The 23,459-nt window shown below is 35.3% G+C and overlaps 1 protein-coding gene across 2 annotated transcripts in view; it reads left to right on the forward strand.

The window, feature by feature from the left end:
- Positions 1-23,459, forward strand: part of CPNE8 (copine 8) — a 321,663-nt gene that overhangs the window by 249,655 nt on the left and 48,549 nt on the right. For both annotated transcript variants that reach the window (XM_024122759.3, XM_024122760.3), the window contains 3 exons: positions 1,250-1,325; positions 13,362-13,415; positions 14,432-14,493. In XM_024122759.3, the coding sequence (XP_023978527.2) occupies positions 1,250-1,325; positions 13,362-13,415; positions 14,432-14,493 (192 nt within the window). The remainder of the gene's footprint in view (positions 1-1,249; positions 1,326-13,361; positions 13,416-14,431; positions 14,494-23,459) is intronic.

The following is a 23,459-nucleotide window of genomic DNA, read 5'->3' on the forward strand; positions in this document are numbered from 1 at the left end:
ATAAATGTACAATATCTTTAAGATAAGGGAGAACTGGGAGGCTGGATATCTGAGTTTTATCTTAATTAAAAATTATATATATTTTTTAATTGCAAAAAGCCTACTTAAATTAATGGCAGCAAGTTTTCCTTTGAAATCCCAGCTTTAGCCATCAGTGTTTGGTTGGCTAGCCACAATTTGCTTGTTGCTGGTCATCAGGTCTATGGAAGGTTTATGGATTTTAGTGAATCACAGTTAAGCATAAACCTGCCTGGAGTTTGGGGAAAATATCCATTTTTATGGTAATAAACACCTCACATTTGCAAGCAAATGGGCCAAGCTTAAACTCTTATGATACAAATAGCAGTGACAAAACCCCCTACGTTTGTTATACTACTTCAGCTCCTACAGTCTTTATCTTCTTCCTCTGATGCATTACATTTCACCACTGCACCAAATACCAACATTTTATGTTTATTTCTCAGCAGTGTGTGTTCAACCTAGTGTTGCCCATTAAATTAGTGCAGAGTAGTAGAATACAAGTCCCTTCTAAACTGGTGAATTCATAACATCTGTTTTACAGTTGCATAAGCCAGCCTCAGTAATCACATTGGTAAGGATTTTATAGTGAGAACTAACATGTGCTTTCTCAATCCTTACCCTTCCACACCTAAACTGAGAAGGCACCTGTAGAAGTTCTGCTTTCTGAGAAGGCAGTGATGATTGTTTAAGGTAAAGAAGTTTAGAAGTTTAGGTATTAACAATGTACTTTAAAATTATTAGTATAAGGCTTGGTGAATATTCTCTATGTTAATGTTTAAAAATAGTGTCCCTTTTAAAAATAGTGTCCTATTACATCCTGGTCATAGAAGAGTTTGAAGATTTTGTATATTTGTGATTATTGATATGGATAATAATAAATTTTTCAGTGTCTTAAACTTTCATCCTAATTAATAGTTAATCATTTGGATAGCATAGATGATGAAATACTTTTGAGATATGAGTTATTAAACCTAATATACCTATTTGAAATATTAGCATTGGTGGGATAAATTAAATATTTTTTGAATACTAACAAAATGTAATTTGGGGTATATGTAACGATTAAAGAACCATGAAATTATGTATCAGTGTGTTTTAAATTATCACGTTATGTTCATAATAATATCAAGCATTTTTTCATGATTAAACTATATTTTTTAAAGCTTTAAAACATAATTAACAAATGTATGAAAACTAATACTATGTATATTTTTCCCCTTAATTTTAGTCATGATTTCATTGGAGAATTTACAACAAGCTATAGGGAACTTTCTAGAGGGCAATCACAGTTCAATATATATGAGGTAAGAGGAATTTTATTTTATTATTATTTTTCTCTGGAATAAATATATTTATTCTTTTAAAGTATAGGTTTTTACAAAAGATAATTGCCAAAGTTTACCAATATGTGTAAGAATCTTTAAACTTCTTGAGCAGATTGGTTTTTGAGATTAAATAATAGTATTTCTCTTCAAATCACACGGTCTTTCGAATCTACTTTGAGTGATTTAAAAATTCTTGCCTATGAAACGTTTTCTTATTATAAAAACATTCAATATAGATACAAGTTTATTCTTCCTTGAGCTTCAGGCTTTATGTTTTGCCTTCCTAAGCTCTTCCTCAATCCTTTTTTAATAAAAATAGAAAAATTTTCTGTGTCGGCATGGTGTTACATAACAAGTCGTTTTTTTTGCTTAGTATGTTTGAGCATCTTAACTGTTATTTAGATGAAGACTGAAGGAAATGAGAAAGTATGATTCAGTCATTAAAGAAATCCAAGTTATTAAAGCAAACACACTAGTTATTTCTGCCTTAAACCTATCTTGCCAGTTAACTACCAGATACATGTTGAGCATAAGGTATGTTCTAGCACTGTTAATCCTTGAACTTTGTTATCTGTACATTCTCTGTGATTTTTTTTTAAAGACTTTTTTGATGTGGACCATTTTTATAATCTTTATTGAATTTGTTACAATATTGCTTCTGTTTTATGTTTTGGTTTTTTGGCCCTGAGGCATGTAGAATCTTAGCTCCCCAACCAGTGATCAAACCCACACCCCTTAACCACTGGACCACCAGGAAGTTCCCTCTGTGATTTTTTAAATTTAATATGCATCATTAGCAAAGGAGAATATCTCAGTACTTAGTCAATAATGATAACTCTTTCCTGCCAGATTGACACTAAAATTGCCCTCCTTTAAGTTAAGATTGGAGGAATCTCCTTCTCCTATCACCGTCTTACTAGGCTAAAGCAGTTGTATTCCATGCATTCATTCATTTATTAGTTTATGAATAAAATATTTGACATGACTTCTATATTCCACACTCTATATTAGGCCCCAAGGATGCAGCAATGAATGAAAATTTCACTGTCTAATGGGAGAGACAAACACGTGAAGTGCATTTAGATTATCCTTATAGGTGCTATATATACCTAGTTGACTATGAGATATCTAGAGTGGGGTGCAACAAACTTATCCCAAGAAAGCTATCCAAGCAAAGACAAAGTTGGAATAATGGATCAATTTTTCTATCTGGGTCTTTTGGAGACAGAATATTAAGGCTCTAAATAGACAGTAGAAGTAATATAAGACAGATTGTACTTATATGGATACCTGTTTTTTCTCCAAACGCTCAAGGCTGAGGAGAAACAACACATGCATACTAGTCCTCCTTGTACTTAGAACTCATTTACTGCCAGTCACATAATGCTCCAGAGATCAATTATTTTGAGTTTCCTTAGCTTTAAAATGTCTTCTTCTCTTTGGATCTCTCTTATCCGACAAAGCTTGCTTAATGAGATTGGTGTCGCATCTGATGTTATGACAAAGAAGCTTAGTAACAATTATTCCTTATTAATTCATACCTGCATGAATATTTGTGCCATAACTTCAAATAAAAATGTGTTCTTATTATTCATATTACCAATAGAAGAGATCAGTCTGAAGAAAATCTGGAGGAACATTATGTGTTATGTCTAAGTAGTTTGAGAATTTCAATGGACAGCTATCTCTTGGTCCAATACACTGGAAACTTCCTTTTCTGCACACATGTAAGGGATTCAGTTTTGTTGAGGCAACCATGGAAATTTTCAACCATTATTCCTTCAACTATTCTTTCTGCCCCTTTCACTCTCCCTTCTCCTTTTGGTACTCCCTCCCAGTATATATATATGTGTATATATATATATATATATATATATATATATATATACATATATATGTATATATATATGTGTATATATATATACACATATATATATATGTTGTTATGCTTGCTCATATCTCACATGTTCATATTTTTTCTTTTTCTTTCTTAAACTAGAAAATCTCAACTGACCCATCTTCAAGATCACTCATTATTTCTTCTGCCAGCTCAAATGTTCTATTTAGCTCCTCTAGCGAATTTTTCATTTGTTACTGTGCTTTTTAAGTTGAGAATTTCTATTTGGTTCTTTTTTATAATTTGACCTACTTATTGATTTTTCTATTTGGTGAGACATTGTTTCATACTTTATTTCTTTATATATAACTTCTTTATTTTTTTAAACATATTTATAGTAGCTGATTTAAAGAACTAATTAAATAAATCCCATATCTACAATTTCCCAGGGGCAGTTTCTATTGATTGCTTTTTTCCTATGTATGGGTCATACTTTCTTGTTTCTGCACATGTACTGTATTTTTGGTTGTTGTTGAATGTTGGAAAGTTTTTAAAAATATAATATCGTAACACTGGAGATCAGATCCCCTGCTTTCCCGGGATTTATTGTTGTTGCTGTTTGTTTGTTTAGTTACTTTCCTGGAGTAATTCTGTAAAGTCTGTTTTCTTTGCTGTTTGGGTCATTTCAGTCTGCGCCTTGTTAGCTAGTGGTCAACACATGATTTGACAGAGATTTGTGTATGTTGGTGCACTTCTTATATGCTCCAAGTATAAAATTCTGCCTTGGCTTTCACTTGCTGTTTAAACAGAGACTCAAAGTCAGTCAGAGTTAAAGGATTAGGGCCTCCTCAAGGTCTTCCCTGGCCATACGTACAGTCCTGCACAAGCATTTGGTCTTCTAGATCCCCAGCAATATGCCTGAGCTTTTATTTTGTTTTTGTTTTTGTTTTTTTTTTTTTTTTTTTTTTTTGCGTTACGCGGGCCTCTCACCGCTGCGGCCTCTCCCGTTGTGGAGCACAGGCTCCGGACGTGCAGGCCCAGCGGCCATGGCCCACGGGCCCAGCCGCTCCGCTGCATGTGGGATCCTCCTGGACCGGGGCACGAACCCGTGTCCCCTGCATCGGCAGGTGGGCTCTCAACCACTGCGCCACCAGGGAAGCCCTGCCTGAGCTTTTAAAAACCTCCTACTTGAGATCAGATCAAGAAGGTGGAGGAGTAGGACATGGAGCTTACCTTCTCTCATAAATTACATCAAAAACACATCTACATGTGGAGCAATTCTCATAGAACATCTACTGAATTCTGGCAGAAGACCTCAGACTTCCAAAAAGACAAGAAAATCTCTGGATAAGGTAAAAGAAAAAAGAGGAAAAAAAAAGAGAGAGAGAAAGGAATCAGGACAGGACCTGTGCTCCTGGGAAGGAGCTATGAAAGGGTAAAATTTTCCACACACTGGGAAGTCCCCTTACTGGCAAGGAGATCAGCAAGGACAGAAGGGGAGCTTTGGAGCCTCAGAGGAGAGCACAGCAACCAGTTTACAGAGGGCAAAGCACAGAGAGACCTGCACATATGGTCAGTGCTGCCCACCCAGCACTCCCCAGCCTGAGACACTCATCGCTGGGGCAGGTGTGGGCTGTGTGCTGAGGCTTGGGCTTTGGTGGTCAGACCTGGGGGAGAGGACTGGGGTTGGCTGCATGGAGACAGCCTGAGGGGGGTAGAGTGTGGTGTGAGAGGAGGCCTGGGCCCACCAGAGAGGGAGGGTGCTATTGTTGGGGGGCATGTGAGGAGAGGGGTGGGCCCACCATAGGAGCTTCTTTCTCTGCACACACTCTCAGGTGGCAGGGCACCATCTACATGAGCTCCAGAGGTAGGTACAAGCTGCCACTGCCATCTCGGACTCCAGAGGGAGGTGCAGACCACTGCCAAGGGTCCTGTGACGGGGAGCCAACCACTGCTCCTGCTTTCCTGGGAGCATGCACAGCCCACCACCACCAGAGAGGGTCCTGTGACTGGGCACCAACTGCTGCCCCAGATTCCCTGGGAAGGTGAATGACCCACCATGGCTTCCAAGGGTCCCACAACCCAGAGCCAACCTCTGCCTCCACCTTCCTGGGACCCTACATGAGCCACATGCCTGCACACCCCTTATCAAGGGGAAAATGGCTAGCATACACTGAGGAAAGAGATGGCAATCATCCAAACCAAAAACAGTCCTCATGACAAAAAAGTATTAAACCCATACAAGCTATGCAGGGAGGCTTCTGTATATAAATAGCCCTCCAATACTACAGTAGATAGCTGTTTCCCCTAAACTCACAGAGAAAGAGAAATATAAGCAAAATGAAGAAGCAGAGGAACCACTCCCATTAAAAGCCCAAGATAATTCCCCTGAAGGAACAAACAATGAAACAGATCTCTTCAGTCTAATAGACACCAAGTTCAAAAAGGAGGTAATGAAAATACTGAAGGAATTAAGAAAGGCTGTGGACAGCAATGCAGATTACTGTAAAAAGGACTAGAAACTATAAGGAGGAGCCAAAAAAATTTAGAAAATTAATTTGCTGATATGAAAGCTGAGCTAAAGGCAGTGAGTAGCAGAATGAATAATGCAGAAGAAAGAATAAGTGATCTGGAAGATAGAATAATGGAAATTACCCAATCAGAACAACAGATAGAATGTCAAATGCAAAAAAAAAAAATGAAAGCAATATAAGAGACCAATGGCATAATATAAAGTGTGCCAATCTATGCATAATAGGGATTCCAGAAGGAGAAAAAAGAGAAAAGGGGATTGAAAATGCATTTGAAGAAATCATGGCTGAAAACTTCCTAAAGAAGGAAGCAGATATCCAGTTACAGGAAGCACAGATGGTCCCAAACAAGATGAATCCAAACAGACCTACCTCAAGACATATTGTAATAAAAATGACAAATTTAAAGATAAAGAGAGGATTCTAAAGGATCAAAAGAAAAACAAAGAGTTCTTTACAAGGGAACCCCCATAAGGCTGTCAGCTGATTTCTCTACAGAAACACTGCAGGCTAGAAGGGAGTGGCAAAATATATTCAAAGTCTTGAAAGGGAAAAATCTGCAACCTAGAATATTCTACCCAGCAAGATTATCATTTAGAATAGGAGGAGAAATAAAGAATTTCTCAGACAAGGAAAAACTAAAAGAATATAGCAATACTAAACCTATCCTAGAAGAAATATTGAAATATCTTCTCTAAACAGAAAAAGAGCAAGAAGATATAGGAAAGAGGAAATCATAATTTGAAAGTAAATCACTTAAATTAGCCAGTACACAGATCAAAAAGATTAAAAAAAACCTATTTGTGAAAGTGATGATAAACACAAGGAACAGCAAAAGGATAAACATGAAGATGTAAAAAAGACATCAAAATCATAAAATGTGGGGAAGGAGAGTAAGAAAATGCATATTCTTGTTGTTTTTTAGAATGTGTTTCCATCTATATGACTATCAGTCTAAAGCAAGCAGATATAGGAAGATGTTAGTGTACGTGAAAAACAGGGCAACCACAAATCAAAAACATACAAGAGAGTCACAAAAACCAAAAAGAAGAGAACGCAAGCATAAAATAAAAGGAAATGATCAAACCACAAAAGAAAAACAAAAAGAAAGGAACAAAGAAGAAACAAAGAATCAACTGGAAAACAAGGTCTAATGTGGCAATAAATACATATGTATCAATAATTACCTTAAATGTCAAGGGACAGAATGCTCCAATCAAAAGGCATAGAGTGGCAGCCTGGATAAAAAACAAGACTTACAATATGCTGCCTACAAGAGAAAGAAACCCACCCTTAGGGCAAAGGACACACATAGATTGAAAGCGAGGGGATGGAAAAAATATTTCATGCAAACGGAAATGAAAAGAACGAGGGTGTTGCAATACTCATATCAAACAAAATAGACTTTAAAGCAAAGGTGATAAAGAAGGACACGATATAATGAAAAAAAGATCAATACAAGAGAGGATTTCACACTCATCAACATATATGCACCTAATATAGAAACACCCAAATACATAAAATAAATACTAACAGACATAAAGGGAGAAATTGATGGGAATACATTAACAGTAGGAGACTTTAACACCCCACTCATATCAATGGACAGATCTTCTAGATAGAAAATCAATAAGGCAACAGAGATCCTAAATTATATAATAGAACAGTTAGACTTAATTGATATTTTCAGGATATTACATCCAAAAAAAATAGAACAGAATACACATTCTTTTCAAGTGCATATCAAACATTTTCTAGGATTGACCACATACTAGGGCACAAAACTAACCTCAACAAATTTAAGAGTATAGAAATTATTTCAAACATCTTCTCTGACTACAACAACATGAAACTAGAAATCAACCACATGAAAAGAAATGAGAAAAAAAATGATTACATGGAGACTAAATAACATGCTACTAAAAAACCAATGGGTCAAAGAGGAAATCGAAAAGGAAATTAACAAATACCTTGAGACAAATGACAATGAAAACACAACCATACAAAATCTATGAGATGCAGCAAAAGCAGTTCTTAGGGGGAAGTTGATAGCAATACAGGCCTTTCTCAAAAAGCAATAAAAATCTCAAATAAACAACCTAACCTACCACTTTAAAGAATTATAAAGAGAAGAACCAACAAAACCTAAAGTCAGCAGAAGGAAGGAAATAATAAAAATCAGAGAGGAAATAAATAAAATAGAGATTATAAAAACAGTAAAAAAAAAAAAAATCAATAAAACCAAGAGCTGGTTCTTTGAAAGGATAAACAAAGTTGACATACCTCTGGCCAGGCTCACCAAAAAGAAAAGAAAGAGAACCCCAAAAAAAGCAAAATAAATGAAAAGGGAGAAATCTCAACTTATACCACAGAAATACAGAAACAACATGAAAACATACCATGAACAATTATACACCAACAAATTTGACAACATAGAAGAAATGGACAACTTTCTAGAAACATACAGCCCACCAAAATTGAATCAAGAAGAAAGAGATAATTGAACAGACTGATCACTAGAAGTGAAATAAAATCTGTAGTAAAAAAAAAAAAAAAAAAATCTCCCTACAAACAAAAGGACCAGATGGCTTCACAGGTGAATTCTACCAAACATACAAAGAAGAACTTATACCTATTTTTCTCAAACTCTTCCAAAAGATTGAAGAGGAGGGCTACTAAAAAACCAATGGGTCAAAGAGGAAATCGAAAAGGAAATTAACAAATACCTTGAGACAAATGACAATGAAAACACAACCATACAAAATCTATGAGATGCAGCAAAAGCAGTTCTTAGGGGGAAGTTGATAGCAATACAGGCCTTTCTCAAAAAGCAATAAAAATCTCAAATAAACAACCTAACCTACCACTTTAAAGAATTATAAAGAGAAGAACCAACAAAACCTAAAGTCAGCAGAAGGAAGGAAATAATAAAAATCAGAGAGGAAATAAATAAAATAGAGATTATAAAAACAGTAAAAAAAAAAAAAATCAATAAAACCAAGAGCTGGTTCTTTGAAAGGATAAACAAAGTTGACATACCTCTGGCCAGGCTCACCAAAAAGAAAAGAAAGAGAACCCCAAAAAAAGCAAAATAAATGAAAAGGGAGAAATCTCAACTTATACCACAGAAATACAGAAACAACATGAAAACATACCATGAACAATTATACACCAACAAATTTGACAACATAGAAGAAATGGACAACTTTCTAGAAACATACAGCCCACCAAAATTGAATCAAGAAGAAAGAGATAATTGAACAGACTGATCACTAGAAGTGAAATAAAATCTGTAGTAAAAAAAAAAAAAAAAAATCTCCCTACAAACAAAAGGACCAGATGGCTTCACAGGTGAATTCTACCAAACATACAAAGAAGAACTTATACCTATTTTTCTCAAACTCTTCCAAAAGATTGAAGAGGAGGGAACACTCCCAAAGACATCTATGAAGCCACCATCACCCTGTACCAAAACCAGACAAAGATACCACCAACAAAGAAAATTACAGACCAATATCTTTGGTGAATATAGATGCAAAAATTCTCAATAAAATATTAGCAAACTGAATCCAACAGCACATAAAAATATCATACACCATGACCAAGTGGTATTCATTCCAATCTCACAAGGATGGCTCAACATACACAAATCAATCAATGCAATACACCACATTAACAAAGAAAAGTCAAAAACTACATGATCATCTCAACAGATGCAGAAAAAGCATTTGAAAAAATTCAACATCCATTCATGATGAAAAAAAAACTCTTACCAAAGTGGGAATAGAGGGGATATATCTCAACATAATAAAAGCCATTTATGACAGACCCACAGCCAATATAATACTCAACAGTGAATACTCAGTGGTGAAATCCTCAATGGTAAAAGCCTTCCCACTAAAATCTGGAACAAGACAAGGATTCCCACTCTCACCACGTGTATTCAACATAGAATTGGAAGTCCAGCCACAGGAATCAGACAAGACAAAGAAAGATATCCAAATTGGAAGGGAAGAGGTAAAATTGTCACTATATGCAGATGACATGATACTATACATAGAAAACCCTAAGGACTCCATGCAAAAACTACTAGATCTAATAAATGAATTTAGCAAAGTAGGAGGATACAAGATTAACATTCAGAAATTGGTTTCATTTCTTTACACTAACAATGAAATATCAGAAAGGGAATGTAAAACAAAACAATGCCTTTCAAAATTGCACCAAAAAAATAAAATGCCTAGGAATAAATCTGATCAAGGAGGTGAAAGACTTATATGCTGAGAACTATAAAACACTCTAAAACATTAATAAAGGAAATTAAAGAGGATTCAAAGACATGGAAATATATCACATGGTCTTAGATTGGAAGAATTAGTATTGTTAAAATGGCAATACTACCCAAAGCAATCTACAGATTTAATGCAATCTCTATCAAATTGCCCATGACATTTTCACAGAACTAGAACAAATAATCCAAAAATTTATATGGAACCATAAAAGACCCAGAATTGCCAACCCTGAGGAACAAAAACAAAGCAGGAGGTATAACTCTCCCAGACTTCAGACAGTACTACAAAGCTACAATAAATAAAGTGGTGTTGGTACAAAAACAGACATTTGGATCAATGGAACAGAATAGAGAGCCCAGAAATAAATCTACACACCTATGGTAAATTAATCTTTGACAAAGGAGGCAAGAATATAAAATAGGAAACAGACAGTCTCTTCAGCAAGTGGTGCTGGGAAAGTTGGACAGCTGCATGTAAATCAATGAAGTTAGAACACACCCTCACACCATGCACAAAAATAAACTCAAAATGGCTTAATGACTTAAACATAGATATGACACCATAAAACTCCTAGATGAGAGCACAGGCAAAACATTCTCTGACATAAATCGTACCAATGTTTTCTTAGGTTGGTTTCCCAAGGCAATAGGAATAAAAACAAAAATAAACAAATCGTACCTAATCAAACTTACAAGCTTTTGCATAGCGAAGAAAACCATAAAATAAGCAAAAAGACAACCTACGGAAGGGGAGAAAAATATTTGCAAATGATGCAACCAACAGGGGCTTAATCTCCAAAATATACAAACAGCTCATACAACTCAACAACAAAAAAAACAAACAACCTAATCAAAAAATGGGCAGAAGCCCTTAATAGACATTTCTCCAAAGAAGACATATAGATGGCCAAAAAGCACATGAAAAGAGGCTCAAAATCACTAATTATTAGAGAAATGCAAATCAAAACTACAATGAGGTACCACCTCACACCAGTCAAAATGGCTATCATTAAAAAAATCTATAAAGAACAAATGTTGGAGAGGGTGTGGAGAAAAGGGAACCCTCCTACACTGTTGGTGGCAATGTAAGTTGGTGCAGCCACTATGGAAAACAGTACAGAGGTTCCTCAGAAAACTAAAAATAGAATTATCATATGATCCAGCAATCCCACTTCTGGGTGTATACCCAGACAAATCTATAATTCAAAAAGATACATGCACCCCTATATTCATAGCAGCACTATTCACAATAGCCAAAACATGGAAACAACCTAAATGTCCATTGACAGATGAATGGATAAAGAAGATGTGGTACATATATACAGTGGAATACTACTCAGTCATGAAAAAGAACAAAATAATGTCATTTGCAGCAACATGGATGTAACTTAGAGATTATCATACTAAGTCAGAAAGAGAAAGACAAATACTATATGATATCACTTATATGTAGAATCTAAAATATGGCACAAATGAACCTATCTACAAAACAGAAACAGACTCACAGACATAGAGATCAGACTTGTGGTCACGAAGGGGGTGGGGGGAGAGGGATGGACTGGGAATTTGGGGTTGTAGATGCAAACTATTACATTTAGAGTGGATAGACAACAAGGTCCTACTGTATAGCACAGGGAACTATATCCAATCTCCCGAGATAAACCATAATGGAAAAGAATATTAAACAAAGAATGTGTATATATGTAAAACTGAGTCACTTTGCTGTTCAGGAGAGATTGGCATAACATTGTAAATCAACTATACTTCAATAAAAAATAAATTTTAAAAATAAAAAAGACAAAATTGAAAAACATTATAAAATAAAACAAAACGAAATGTTAAAAACAGAACCAGAAACAACCCAAGCAGCAGGAGCATCTAAGGAACAGAAACAATTAGCAACTGTGGGAGCTGGGATGTAATCAGGTTTGGGTTCTTGTTGTTTTTGAATCCAATAATGGCTAAAATATTTTTCTACATTTATTCTTTTAAAGGCTGTGTGCAAAAAAGAAAACACACAAGTTACTTTTATTTTCTTGTAAAGAGTCTTTATAATTACCGATAAGAAGATGAGACAGAGAGGAGGCAGTCCCTATGGATGGTTCTTAGCTTCACTACCTTGTAGGGTATGATTCTCAGCCAGGCAGAATTAAATGGGATGATGAAAAGCCCATGGATAATAACATTTAAGACCCAACTTAAAATTAAATAAAATCCTAAAATCAAAACAAATAAGTACATAAATAAACGCCTCCTACTGCGTTACAGATTCATTTTGGCAGGTAAAGACCTTCTCCTGGTGGTTCCCCAGGCTTATGGGACTACCTTCAGAATTGCAGTTGTGCTGGTTTGGAGCTAGTTTTAAGGTTGTTGCTAGGTCTACAGTGGGATCTGCAGTCGGTGTGCTTGTTACTAGGGGCTCAGGTGAGTGTGGATTATGTCCGGTGCTGGGTGGATGAGACTGGCTCCAGTACCTTTGTTCAGTAGGGTGGTCCTGGGCCATGGCTCCTTTTCAGGGTGTACAGTTGGGTCCTCATTCTGTCAGCCTATTCCTAGGTTTGTGAACCAGTGTGACTCCCACCAGGACTCCCACAAGGACTCCAAACTTTTACACATTATTATGTGTCTGATGGAAATTATTACCATTATAAAGCAATAAGTAGAGCCTATAAATATTCACATATTTGGGTGATTTGTCATGTTAGTGCATTTAATCAAATAAAAAGTATTATGTCTCTTGGATATATTTTATTTATTAGAGAAACGCATAGTTTGTCTACAAAGCAATCACTATTATTTGGGACCTTGAATATTAAAAATCTCTCTCACATCAAGAAGATGTAAATGGGTCGGGTAATCAATGCATAAAGTTACTGAGAAGAATATTACTGAAAGAATATTACTGAAAATATATATATATATTTTTTTTTTTTTTTTTTTTTTTTTTTTTTTTGCGGTACGCGGGCCTCACTCTGTTGTGGCCTCTCCCGTTGCGGAGCACAGGCTCCGGACGCGCAGGCTCAGCGGCCATGGTTCACGGGCCCAGCCGCTCCGCGGCATGTGGGATCCTCCCAGACCGGGGTGCGAACCCGGTTCCCCTGCATCGGCAGGCGGACGCGCAACCACTGCGCCACCAGGGAAGCCCTGAAAATATATTTTGATATAAGATGATCACTAGTAACCTTTGCAGAGAAGTTTTGGCTGATAGACTATCTAGGAGTCATACTAAAGCCATTTGTAAGTGAATAAATAAATGCCTTCATGACAAGAAGTGAAAGGCACCAGGTTGGACCACACATTTTTAAAATATTTCAGTATAAAACCTGACATTGTAATTGTTTTATCTGCTCTTTAAGGTGATAAATCCCAAAAAGAAAGGAAAAAAGAAGAAATATACTAATTCAGGAACAGTAAGTCAAATTTTATGTTATTCATTAAGGATTCAAATAAATGAATAAAAAATATATATAACATTTTGTATTGAATAAAAGTTACTAAACACTGCACTGTTTCACTTAGGGTTTTAATGTGAGTGTATATAATAAAAAAATTAACTTGCTATGGGAACTGTAATGGAGAACACCTTATAGGAGGTAGCGAGCCAGCTTCCTGCAAGTTGTCCTAGGGGTTGAATGGCCTCTGAGAAAGATGAAATTTTATTATGAATTCTTCATTCAATGAAATCACACTGAGAAAATCAAGTAGATCTGAAAACGTGTAAGTTGTAATAAGAAATATTATACTCTTTATAAGCTATACTTAAGATTTTTTTTATAAGATGTGAAAGTATTTGTTTATAGTGCATTAAAATTGACAACTCTGTGAAAATGCTGTACTAAATCAGTACAGGAAGGTGCAAAGATGAAAATATGTTAAAATTGTGAAAAATCAAAATCATCCTAATTTGATAAAAAATATGCTGAAAATTTTATCCTATGATTAACTGTCCTTGGGAGAAGCAAATATAAGTTCCCTCCAAGTTTTCTTTTAAAATATTTTTATAAAGCAAGACATTTAAAATATTAAATGGCCTCATTATAGGTCCCTGACAAAAACACCCATTTCTTTTTATATGGTTTATCTCACTGATTTTTTTAGTTTTAACCATTTTTTAGCTTCCTTTCATCTTTCCTTTATATCTAAAATGAGAAGTAACACAGTGTCCTTGTAGATAATTTGCATGTTGTTCTTCAAAGGAAGTAAACTGGTCATAGAAAGGAGTCATTTAATTTTTTGGCCCCTTTTCTTCTGATAATTTTAAATGTAAGAAAAATCAGTCCTAGTAAATTTTAATAAAGAATAATATCTTTATTGATTTTCAAAATGCTAGGAAACATGATTTTCTCTCTAACAGAAAAAAAGTCCATTTGGGGATGCAATTAGTACTAGCAGGTAATTCTGCCTTGTTTTTCTTTTCTTTTTTCAGGTCACGTTACTTTCTTTCTTGGTAGAAACAGAAGTTTCATTCCTTGACTATATTAAGGGAGGGTAAGTCATTCTCTGAAATTGTTTCATTGCTTAAGCAATGGTGAAAGGCAAGTTTGAATGTGTTTAGAAACTTCATGACAACAGCAGTCAGAGACATCACTTATGTAAGCCTCTTCCTAATTATAATTAAGCAGGGTTTTTTGGGGGTTTTTTGTTTTCTTTTGTTTTGCCAATACTGATTTATTGCTAGAGTGTTGTCAAGCCAAAGAAGGAATGGGAGAATGAGGGGGGCCAAAGGAACAAAGACAAAGAGCTTACCCCCTTTTGCTCCTTGTTAAGAAAACAAAACAAACAAAAGCTATACTTGCCCAAATGGGGAATCTCTGCTACGTATGGGCATCTTGAAACCTGCCACCTGGATACATAGACTAAGAAGCTACAGGGTGATTGTTTCAATAAAGTTAAAAGAAAACGTACTAAGTAGGAAAAAATGTTTGCCAACTCTCCTTAGTATTCCGATGTTTGTGCATATTATTGTCTTTACAAGATGGGAAAATAGAAAGTTGAATATGTCATAAAAAATAGATTAATGTATAAATAAACTCCTTGGTAGCTGTAGATAATAGTTGATTAAAAAGATGGACATCTCTTAGCATGCTCTTTATAAACTTAAAAAAAGTGCTTCATAGATCTGGCTATAATTTGCATGTTGAAATGATGATTTGAAGTTTTAAAATACTAAAAATTCCTTTTAGTTTTTGTTTTGTTTGTCTTTTGGCTTTGCTTTGTGATCATGTGAAGTAGGTAGTGTGTGTGTGTGTGTGTGTGTGTGTGTGTGTGTGTGTGTGTGTAAGAAATACCCAATAAGTATTGTCAGCAGTACAAATCAAGTAATATTTTGATGTGAATCTATCAGTAAAAGAAATTTTCAGAATCTGTTACCAATAAATCACTTTTATTGGTTGTTCACATTCTCCTTTTGAGGATTCTTAGGGCTAAATAGAGCAAACGGGTTTCTACAATATTTAAGCAATAACAGTATTGACAACTCATTTTTATGCTTCTTATCACCTCCAAGATTTTTTTTTTTTGGTTTACACACGTCCTACTTATATAGCACTGCCTGTGCTGGAAGAAATGCTAGTGACCTTTTTCTGACAGAATTCAGTGTATAAATGGAGCCCCAAACTATGAGGTACACTTTATTCCAATCCTGGCTTCCCAAGGGTTTTATAAAAACCCATTTTAAAATTTACAAATGGGATATGGAGAAATAGAGTTTGAAATTTACTACATAGTTAATCTAACTGGACTTATATTAATTTTTATATAATATCTAAAAAGGACATGAGAAATATCTGCATATAATTCATTTTTATATAAAGATGTATATAATAAATTTATATATTTTTAAAATATACTACAATTACATGTTTACCTATTATTCATCACTATTTCGGGGGTTTTTTTGTTTGTTTTTTTGTTTTTTTTTTTGTGGTACGCGGGCCTCTCGCTGTTGTGGCCTCCCCCGTTGTGGAGCACAGGCTCCGGACGCACAGGCTCAGTGGCCATGGCTCACGGGCCTAGCCGCTCCGCGGCATGTGGGATCTTCCTGGACCGGGGCACGAACCCGTGTCCCCTGCATCGGCAGGCAGACTCTCAACCACTGTGTCACCAGGGAAGCCCCTCATCACTATTTCTAATACTTATTATACAGATATTGTTCCTTAATAATGGAATCCGAATTGAGAAGCAATATAATTATTGTATTCTGTGTCTTTATGTGTCTTTGTTCTTACGGACTTCTTATAAGCAACTGGGCACAAAATTTAAATTCTGACTTTTATTAATAATATGGTGAGGAGATCTGGCTTTATCATGACACTCCTTATCACTTCAATTTCCTGTAGTTTACATGAATCGCCTTAGTTTCTTTCATGACCTTAATGATATTTATTTCCCTTCACTCTGAAGTTATTGTTATATTCCTACAAAAAACTTACTCTCACCTATCAATTTACTATACAGTGTAATTTGCGTATAATAATAGCTAACATCTGCTGACAGCTAAGTGCTTCAAAGTGATTAACTCTACCCATCTCTCTCTTGGTCCTTTTCCCTTTCTGCTCACCTTCTTTCTCCTTCTCCCTCTTTCTCTCAAGAGTAATATTCACGTTGATAATTCTCTGTTTTCTAAAAAAGTAATGAAGTTTATTTACTTGATGTACTGTTAATGTTCAGTCTTCGTATAACTAATATTTTCTATCTCATTGCTGGTAGTCAGAAATACAGTTTAATTTACATAGCCTAAGGGAAAATGATGCTTTGGCATGCAGGATATCTAAGAATTTTACCATCAGGTATTTGTGAAGATTTAAACTTATTTAACTGTGAGTTATGGGTATTTATTATGATGGTTACTTCATAGAATTCCTGACCCTAATTATAGGAAATGAGGAATATAATTTTATGTTCTCATCTTTCTTAAAAATCTCTATTGTTATGAAAATAATAAATTGTAGCAATTTGAAATGGAGAACATGAAAACCAGTGTGGAAATGTAGCTACATCTATTCCAAATATTGCAGCAAATTACTTGTATTTTTCTTAACAGATTTCCTATTGACTTTTTTTAGACACTGTAAGGGATGTCCCTGACTGTCCAGCAGTCAAGACTCTGTGTTTCCACTGCAGGGGGCACGGGTTCCATTCCTGGTTGGGGAATTAAGATCCCACCTGCTGTGCAGTGTGGCCAAAAAAAAAAAAAAAAAAAAAAGATAGACATTGTAAGCTTTCTTCCCTTGCTATTAAGAAATCTCAACCTCCAAGTAGATAAATGCACCGCCATGATGGAAAATTATATTAAGAGCAGACACATAATTACACAAACTTTCTGAATAATAGCAAAATAGAATATAATGAACTACATTCATTTCAAATTAGAACTAATTATAATAATTGACAATTATTATAGTTTCAATAATGGCTATTGACTCTCTTGTGAATAATATCAGTCAGAATGTCTAGTCTCTTGCAACTAAAAAAATTCTGTAAACTGTTAAACACCTCAGTAATATTTGGTACTCTTCAGAGTAACTTTTTTCTGAAACCACAGAAACATTTTTTTTTTAGTGTTTTATTTTCAGTTTTGAGGAAAAGAAGTATTATATCTCCCAAATTTTAAACATAAATATCTATATTTGTGTTTCACATTGTAAACATGAAATGTGAAATGGTAAAAAAAAAGTAATGTAAAATGAAAATAATTTATTATGAAACTAGAATCCCCTGTAGTCATACTCTCTAGAGATAATCACTGTTAGAAATTTATTTATTCCCAAACACACATCATTATTTTTAATGAGTGGGATAGCACTGTGCACAATATTCTAATGTATATTTTCTTCATTAAATATACTGTGTATATATGTTTCTGTGTCAGTACTTATAGATCTACCATATTTTAATAGTTTTCCATCATATGGATATACATAATTTAGTTTAAGAATCTCCTGTTGATACACACTTTAGTTATATCCATTTTATTTTCATATTATAAACAAGGCTGCAATGTAAACCCTGGTACATAGCTTTTTTGTACACTTCATTAAGCATATCTGCAAGGTCACATCCTAGAAATAGTATTGTTGGTTTAAATGGTATACATATTTTACAATTTGTCAGGTATTTCTAAATTATTGTGTTGGCAAAAGTGTAATAATAATTTATACTTCTAACATCTGTGCATGCAAGTTTACCATATACTTACCCTTGCTGAATAGCATCACTACTTTTTCAACTTTGCTAATTTAATAGATAAATATTATAACTCATTGTCAGTTTTTATCTGTGAAACCTATTTATTAGCCGTTGTGGTGTCCTTTGTGAAAGCCCATATTTAACCAGACTTATCTTTGGAAATACAGGTTTCAGAACCTTTTATTTTTGCTTTTCCCCTGCTCCCTCTTCCCTAGTCCCACCAAAAAAGATTGAGTATTTTCAACTGAGAACACAAGACCAAAGGTAGCAGGGAGCTACATCCTTCAGTACAGTAAACACTTCAGATAAACTTCCCCAATATTCACATCTTGGTCTTTGACACCACTTCTCTTCTGCACACATCTAAAGAGACTCTTTTTAATCTGGCCTTGCCTTTTGTCCTGTGATTACATTGAAGAAAAACAATAAAATTAACTAACACTTTGGGCTGCAATCAACGAAGCAATCCAAAATAGTATTTTGGAGGTCGTAACTATTTGCAGATTTGTGGAGTTATCAAGGTTAGTTCTTTTGAAGAGATGTCCCACCATATTTCTGAATAAGTATATTTCAGAAGTGATTGGAACCAAGTGTTGAATTCAGTTTTGTTTTTATAAAAAATTATAGTAACTACTCACTTTTAACTTAAAATATCAAGATATCAGCATTTGTTACTGGTATTTGTGTATTGTTTTGTTGTTAACTTGGGTGAGTATCATTATTGCTAATTTGGGTTGCATCAATTCAGGAACCTACTCACCATATTCTAGTCTAGCAGAAACTGTTGAATTTTGCTTATGCTGAATCTTAATTGACAAGTAAAACTAGATGTTTTCAAAAAAGGTGGAAGATCATCATATAAAACATGGGTAACAGCAATTAAATTGGTACTCTGGCTGGCTGTGGGTTATCCAAAATAACATTAGTTTAGGTTTTCCTGTATTCATTTTGTTCTCTACATTAATTGTATAAACTATTTTCCTTATACTGGACAACATGTGGAGCATGAGAATAGACAAAGCGGGCAAAACAGGTGACTTGTGTGGAACATGTAGGACTAACAGATTGTGATTAAACTCTTAGAAGGAAATCCTTGAATCACACTTTAAAATGTAATCTCTCTTCTTGTTTCATCTCACAAAAAATAATTGAATAGAAAATTTTGAAAATATTGTTTTCTCATGAATCCAAGTTGAAATTATGTATAGTTAAGAATGAACACATTTAAATATTAAACACAATTGTTCTCAATAGTCCTTTAATATCTTTCCCTTCAAAGGAACTTCTTTATATGTCTAATTCTTAGTATTGGATATTCTAGGCTTCCATTACTGTAGTCATTATTGATGTAGATATTTACCTGATTGATTGTTTGTGAAACCATGTTGTTAGTGTGTTACTTTTCATTCATTGTCTCAGTTCCTAACACACTGTGTTTAGCTGCAGTAGACAAGTTTATGGATTGAGGTACACAGTGAGCAGATGAGACAGATGCATTCTCAATCAGACTAGGTCCAATTTTTATGGAAATATTCTGTGAAATAAAAATTTAACTTTTAGACGTTCTTTTTTCCCTTTTTTTTTTTTCTTTTCAGTACGCGGGCCTCTCACGGCTGTGGCCTCTCCCGTCGCGGAGCACAGGCTCTGGACACGCAGGCTCAGCAGCTATGGCTCATGGGCCTAGCCACCCTGTGGCATGTGGGATCTTCCCGGACCGGGGCATGAACCCGTGTCCCTACATTGGCAGGCAGACTCTCAACCACTGTGCCACCAGGGAAGCCCTGGAGTTGTTATTTTTAATCATGCTCTGTATGTTTTTCCTGTGGTTATTTTATTTCTCTTTACTTACTAAAAATGATTTTAATACTAAAATTCTGATGTAATTGGCAACCAAAGATGTTTACTCAGTAATCCTTAATGTATGACATTGAATATCCCAATTATCATTGATAAGGACAATGTCAGATTCATTGAAAATCAGAGACGGTTCTGAAATCTAAATACTCCTTTAGGGTAACATCATCATTTTTATAATAATTATTTGTGAAATGGGTTTATTGACCTCTACAGACAACAGCTCACATTATGAGTATCTGAGGACAGAATCATAAGTTTCAATTTGGTTCTGTCTGCCTTTCAGTCCTCTATTTCTCTCACGTCTTCATGAAACTTCACTCCACCACTAACATGACCAAGGAACAAATATATATAAAGTTTTTCACATTTCTTTGACTGGCAGATGAATGGGGAAAACAGATCTGAAATTCTCGTGCACACTGAGTACCCCTAAGCAGCCAGAATGTCATGTCAACCTGAAACCCTAGTCTACACTTTTATCAGAAAATTGAGTGTATTAGAAACTTGCAGGCCTACAGACGGTCATTACTTCCTCTGAAGAAAGCCCAAAATGTCATCCACCCGCTCACAACCACTTATATACAGTGGTTGCTAGTTTCCCTGGTTACCTTTTTTTTTTTTTTTTTTTTCGGTACGTGGGCCTCTCACTGTTGTGGCCTCTCCCGTTGCGGAGCACAGGCTCTGGACGCGCAGGCTCAGCGGCCATGGCTCACGGGCCCAGCCGCTCCGCGGCATGTGGGATCTTCCCGGACCGGGGCACGAACCTGTGTCCCCTGCATCGGCAGGCGGACTCTCAATCACTGCGCCACCAGGGAAGCCCCCTGGTTACCATTTTAATTGTTCATTCTCAAAATATTTTTATAGAGCTGAACATAGAGTAGCCACTGAATATAGATTAATTAGAAAGCCACTTTAAGCCTGACTTTCCACTCTTTTTTCCCAAATCTCTTAGCATAATGAAACATTAAAGACAAATAGGAATTTTAAGCGAAGAGTGTGACAATTTAGTTAAGTGGATTACAAACCCCCATGTCTGCCTAGCTCAGATTTTATCATCTTGTGGCCTTCCTCTTTCCATGCCTCATATCATAATCACCAAACAAAACAGATGGATCAGGCTTTCCGGGATAAGAAAAAATGCTTTTGTGTTGCCTCTGCCAGAAATCATCTCAACTCTGTATCTGGGTTTTAGAAGGCAAGATCAAGATGAGAAGCATGAACTGCTTATTTTCCTCACATATTAACTGAAAGGGAGCATGAGAGAAGGTAATAGGGGAAACCCTAAGTGGGCAAGTTCTGGGAAAGAATCAAAATAAGGGGTAAATGTTTGGCAAAAAAATCAGTCGGTTAAATAAGTGGTTGCTGAAGGCAATGCATAATAGTGGCCAAGAATTTGGGTTCTGGCACTAACTGCCTGATTCAAATCCTAGATTTGTCTTTTGCTAGCATAACCTGTTTCCATTTCTATAAAATAGAAATAAAAATAGTAATGCCTATCTCACAGAGTGACTGTGGATTAAATGGCATATACCCTCGATAAATGCTAGCTATCATTTTTCTGAATAATCTGAATTTGTTTAAAGTTCTAATATGTCTTTTCTCGTTGGTGGTAAATGTCCTAATTAACAGAGACATGGAGAGAAAAAGACATATTCAACTTTATAAAGTCAATAACAGTCTTTTTTTTATTTTTATTTTTTTTTTTTAGTTCAATTCTCTTTGGAGGATCGTGCCAGGTTATTCCTTCCATTGTAGTCAATCACAACCCAAGCTCTTGACACTGAATCTAAAACTTGTCTGAAATTATACACAAAAGGTTTATATCCCACTCCAAGTAAAAAAGTCTTAGTAGAAAAATTAAAGCTATCTACCTATTATAGGCTCATTGTAGAGGCTAAAAGTGGACTTCTTAATATGTTTATCTTAAAGGTGAGTTGAATATAAGTAAGTGCCATTATTAACAAGCTCCATAAGGATTTTTTAAAATACTTGAAGCAAGTGCAATGATGCTATAAAATATTTGCCTTAGTTTTATACAGTTGGTGACATTATATTAGATATGTCGTCTCAGGGAGCACATCTTGCCAGAACATGCAACACGAGTTTTTTTCCTAGTCCAGTGTCTTTTTGAAAACTGAATATACATAACTAGGATTTTTTTATAGTGCTTCTTGTTGTGGCACCCAAGTGTTTTGCATTCATCAACTAAGTCGAGAGCTAAACCCTGCAGTGCTGAATGGGGATAAATATAATAAAAGTAAAGCCATTCTGCCTTCGAGAAATACATTTACCTAAAACATTATCATATCTAAACTACTCATCTAAAATAAGATTTAGAAAAGAAACTTTTGGAAGTATTAAGAAGACTCATAAACACTGTTTTGGTTAATGCTTGATTCTAATTTTTATATATACAAAATGCATGCTTGAGAATTCTAAAGATGTCCAGTTATAGCCTTTAAAATTGTGATTTAATTGCCAACTTATGTTATTTTTCAAATGATTTTTTCAGAACTATCTATTTCAGAGTCAAAGGAAATTGCATGTGTGTTTCATGATCAGAACCAGTGCTAATTTAGCCAAAATATTGACAATCTATTTTGTACCAGGCAGTTTTTTAGTTACATTTCATTATCAGAGTGTGTACTTTTAGCCACACTATGTCTAAACTAGTTTCTTTCTGGTGGGAACTGAAAGCTTGGCAGCCAGGGGAAAGGGAAACAGAGTTAAGCAAATAAGGGTGGTTTACCAAGGGCAGGTTGTGGAAGGGTGGGAAAATTTATCACTGACATTGCTTAGAACTGCTAGTGTCTGGTGATATTAAAATGTAGACTGTGTATTCGTAGATTACATTATTATTTTTAAGTTATCTGCAGACAATGTACCTCCTACTGCCTACACCCTTGGGGGTTCATTACCCCAGCCGTGATACACCACTTACCTTCACTATGGGAAGAATTAATGAAAAAAGATATATATGTATGTTAATGTAAAGAGAGAAGTGTTTCATCTGACTCAACAGAGGAAAGGATTAATATGAATAAGGAAAAGATGACATGGTTGCTCAAGAGATTGGTCCTCCAACATGCAGAATATTTATTATATGCAGGTACTTCAGGATTTTATTTCTGATAAGTAGAGGGCTTCTTCAAAGTAGCTGGTACCTTTTTATCACATGAGAAAATTGAGATTCAGGGACATGGTAATTTTGCAAATGAGTCACAACTAGCTAGCTAGTTGTAATTCTGAAATTCAAACTCCAATCTATAATTTAAAAGTTCATAGCTTTCCTACTAGGCATCATGCCTCTTCAGCAACTACCTCATTTAAAATGGGACTCTAGGGAATCCGCTAGCGGTCCAGTGCTTAAGACTCAGTGCTTTCACTGCTGTGGGCCCAGGTTCAATCCC

This window comes from Physeter macrocephalus, chromosome 6 (genome assembly GCF_002837175.3).
Source record: "Physeter macrocephalus isolate SW-GA chromosome 6, ASM283717v5, whole genome shotgun sequence".
NCBI classification, from domain to species: domain Eukaryota; kingdom Metazoa; phylum Chordata; class Mammalia; order Artiodactyla; family Physeteridae; genus Physeter; species Physeter macrocephalus.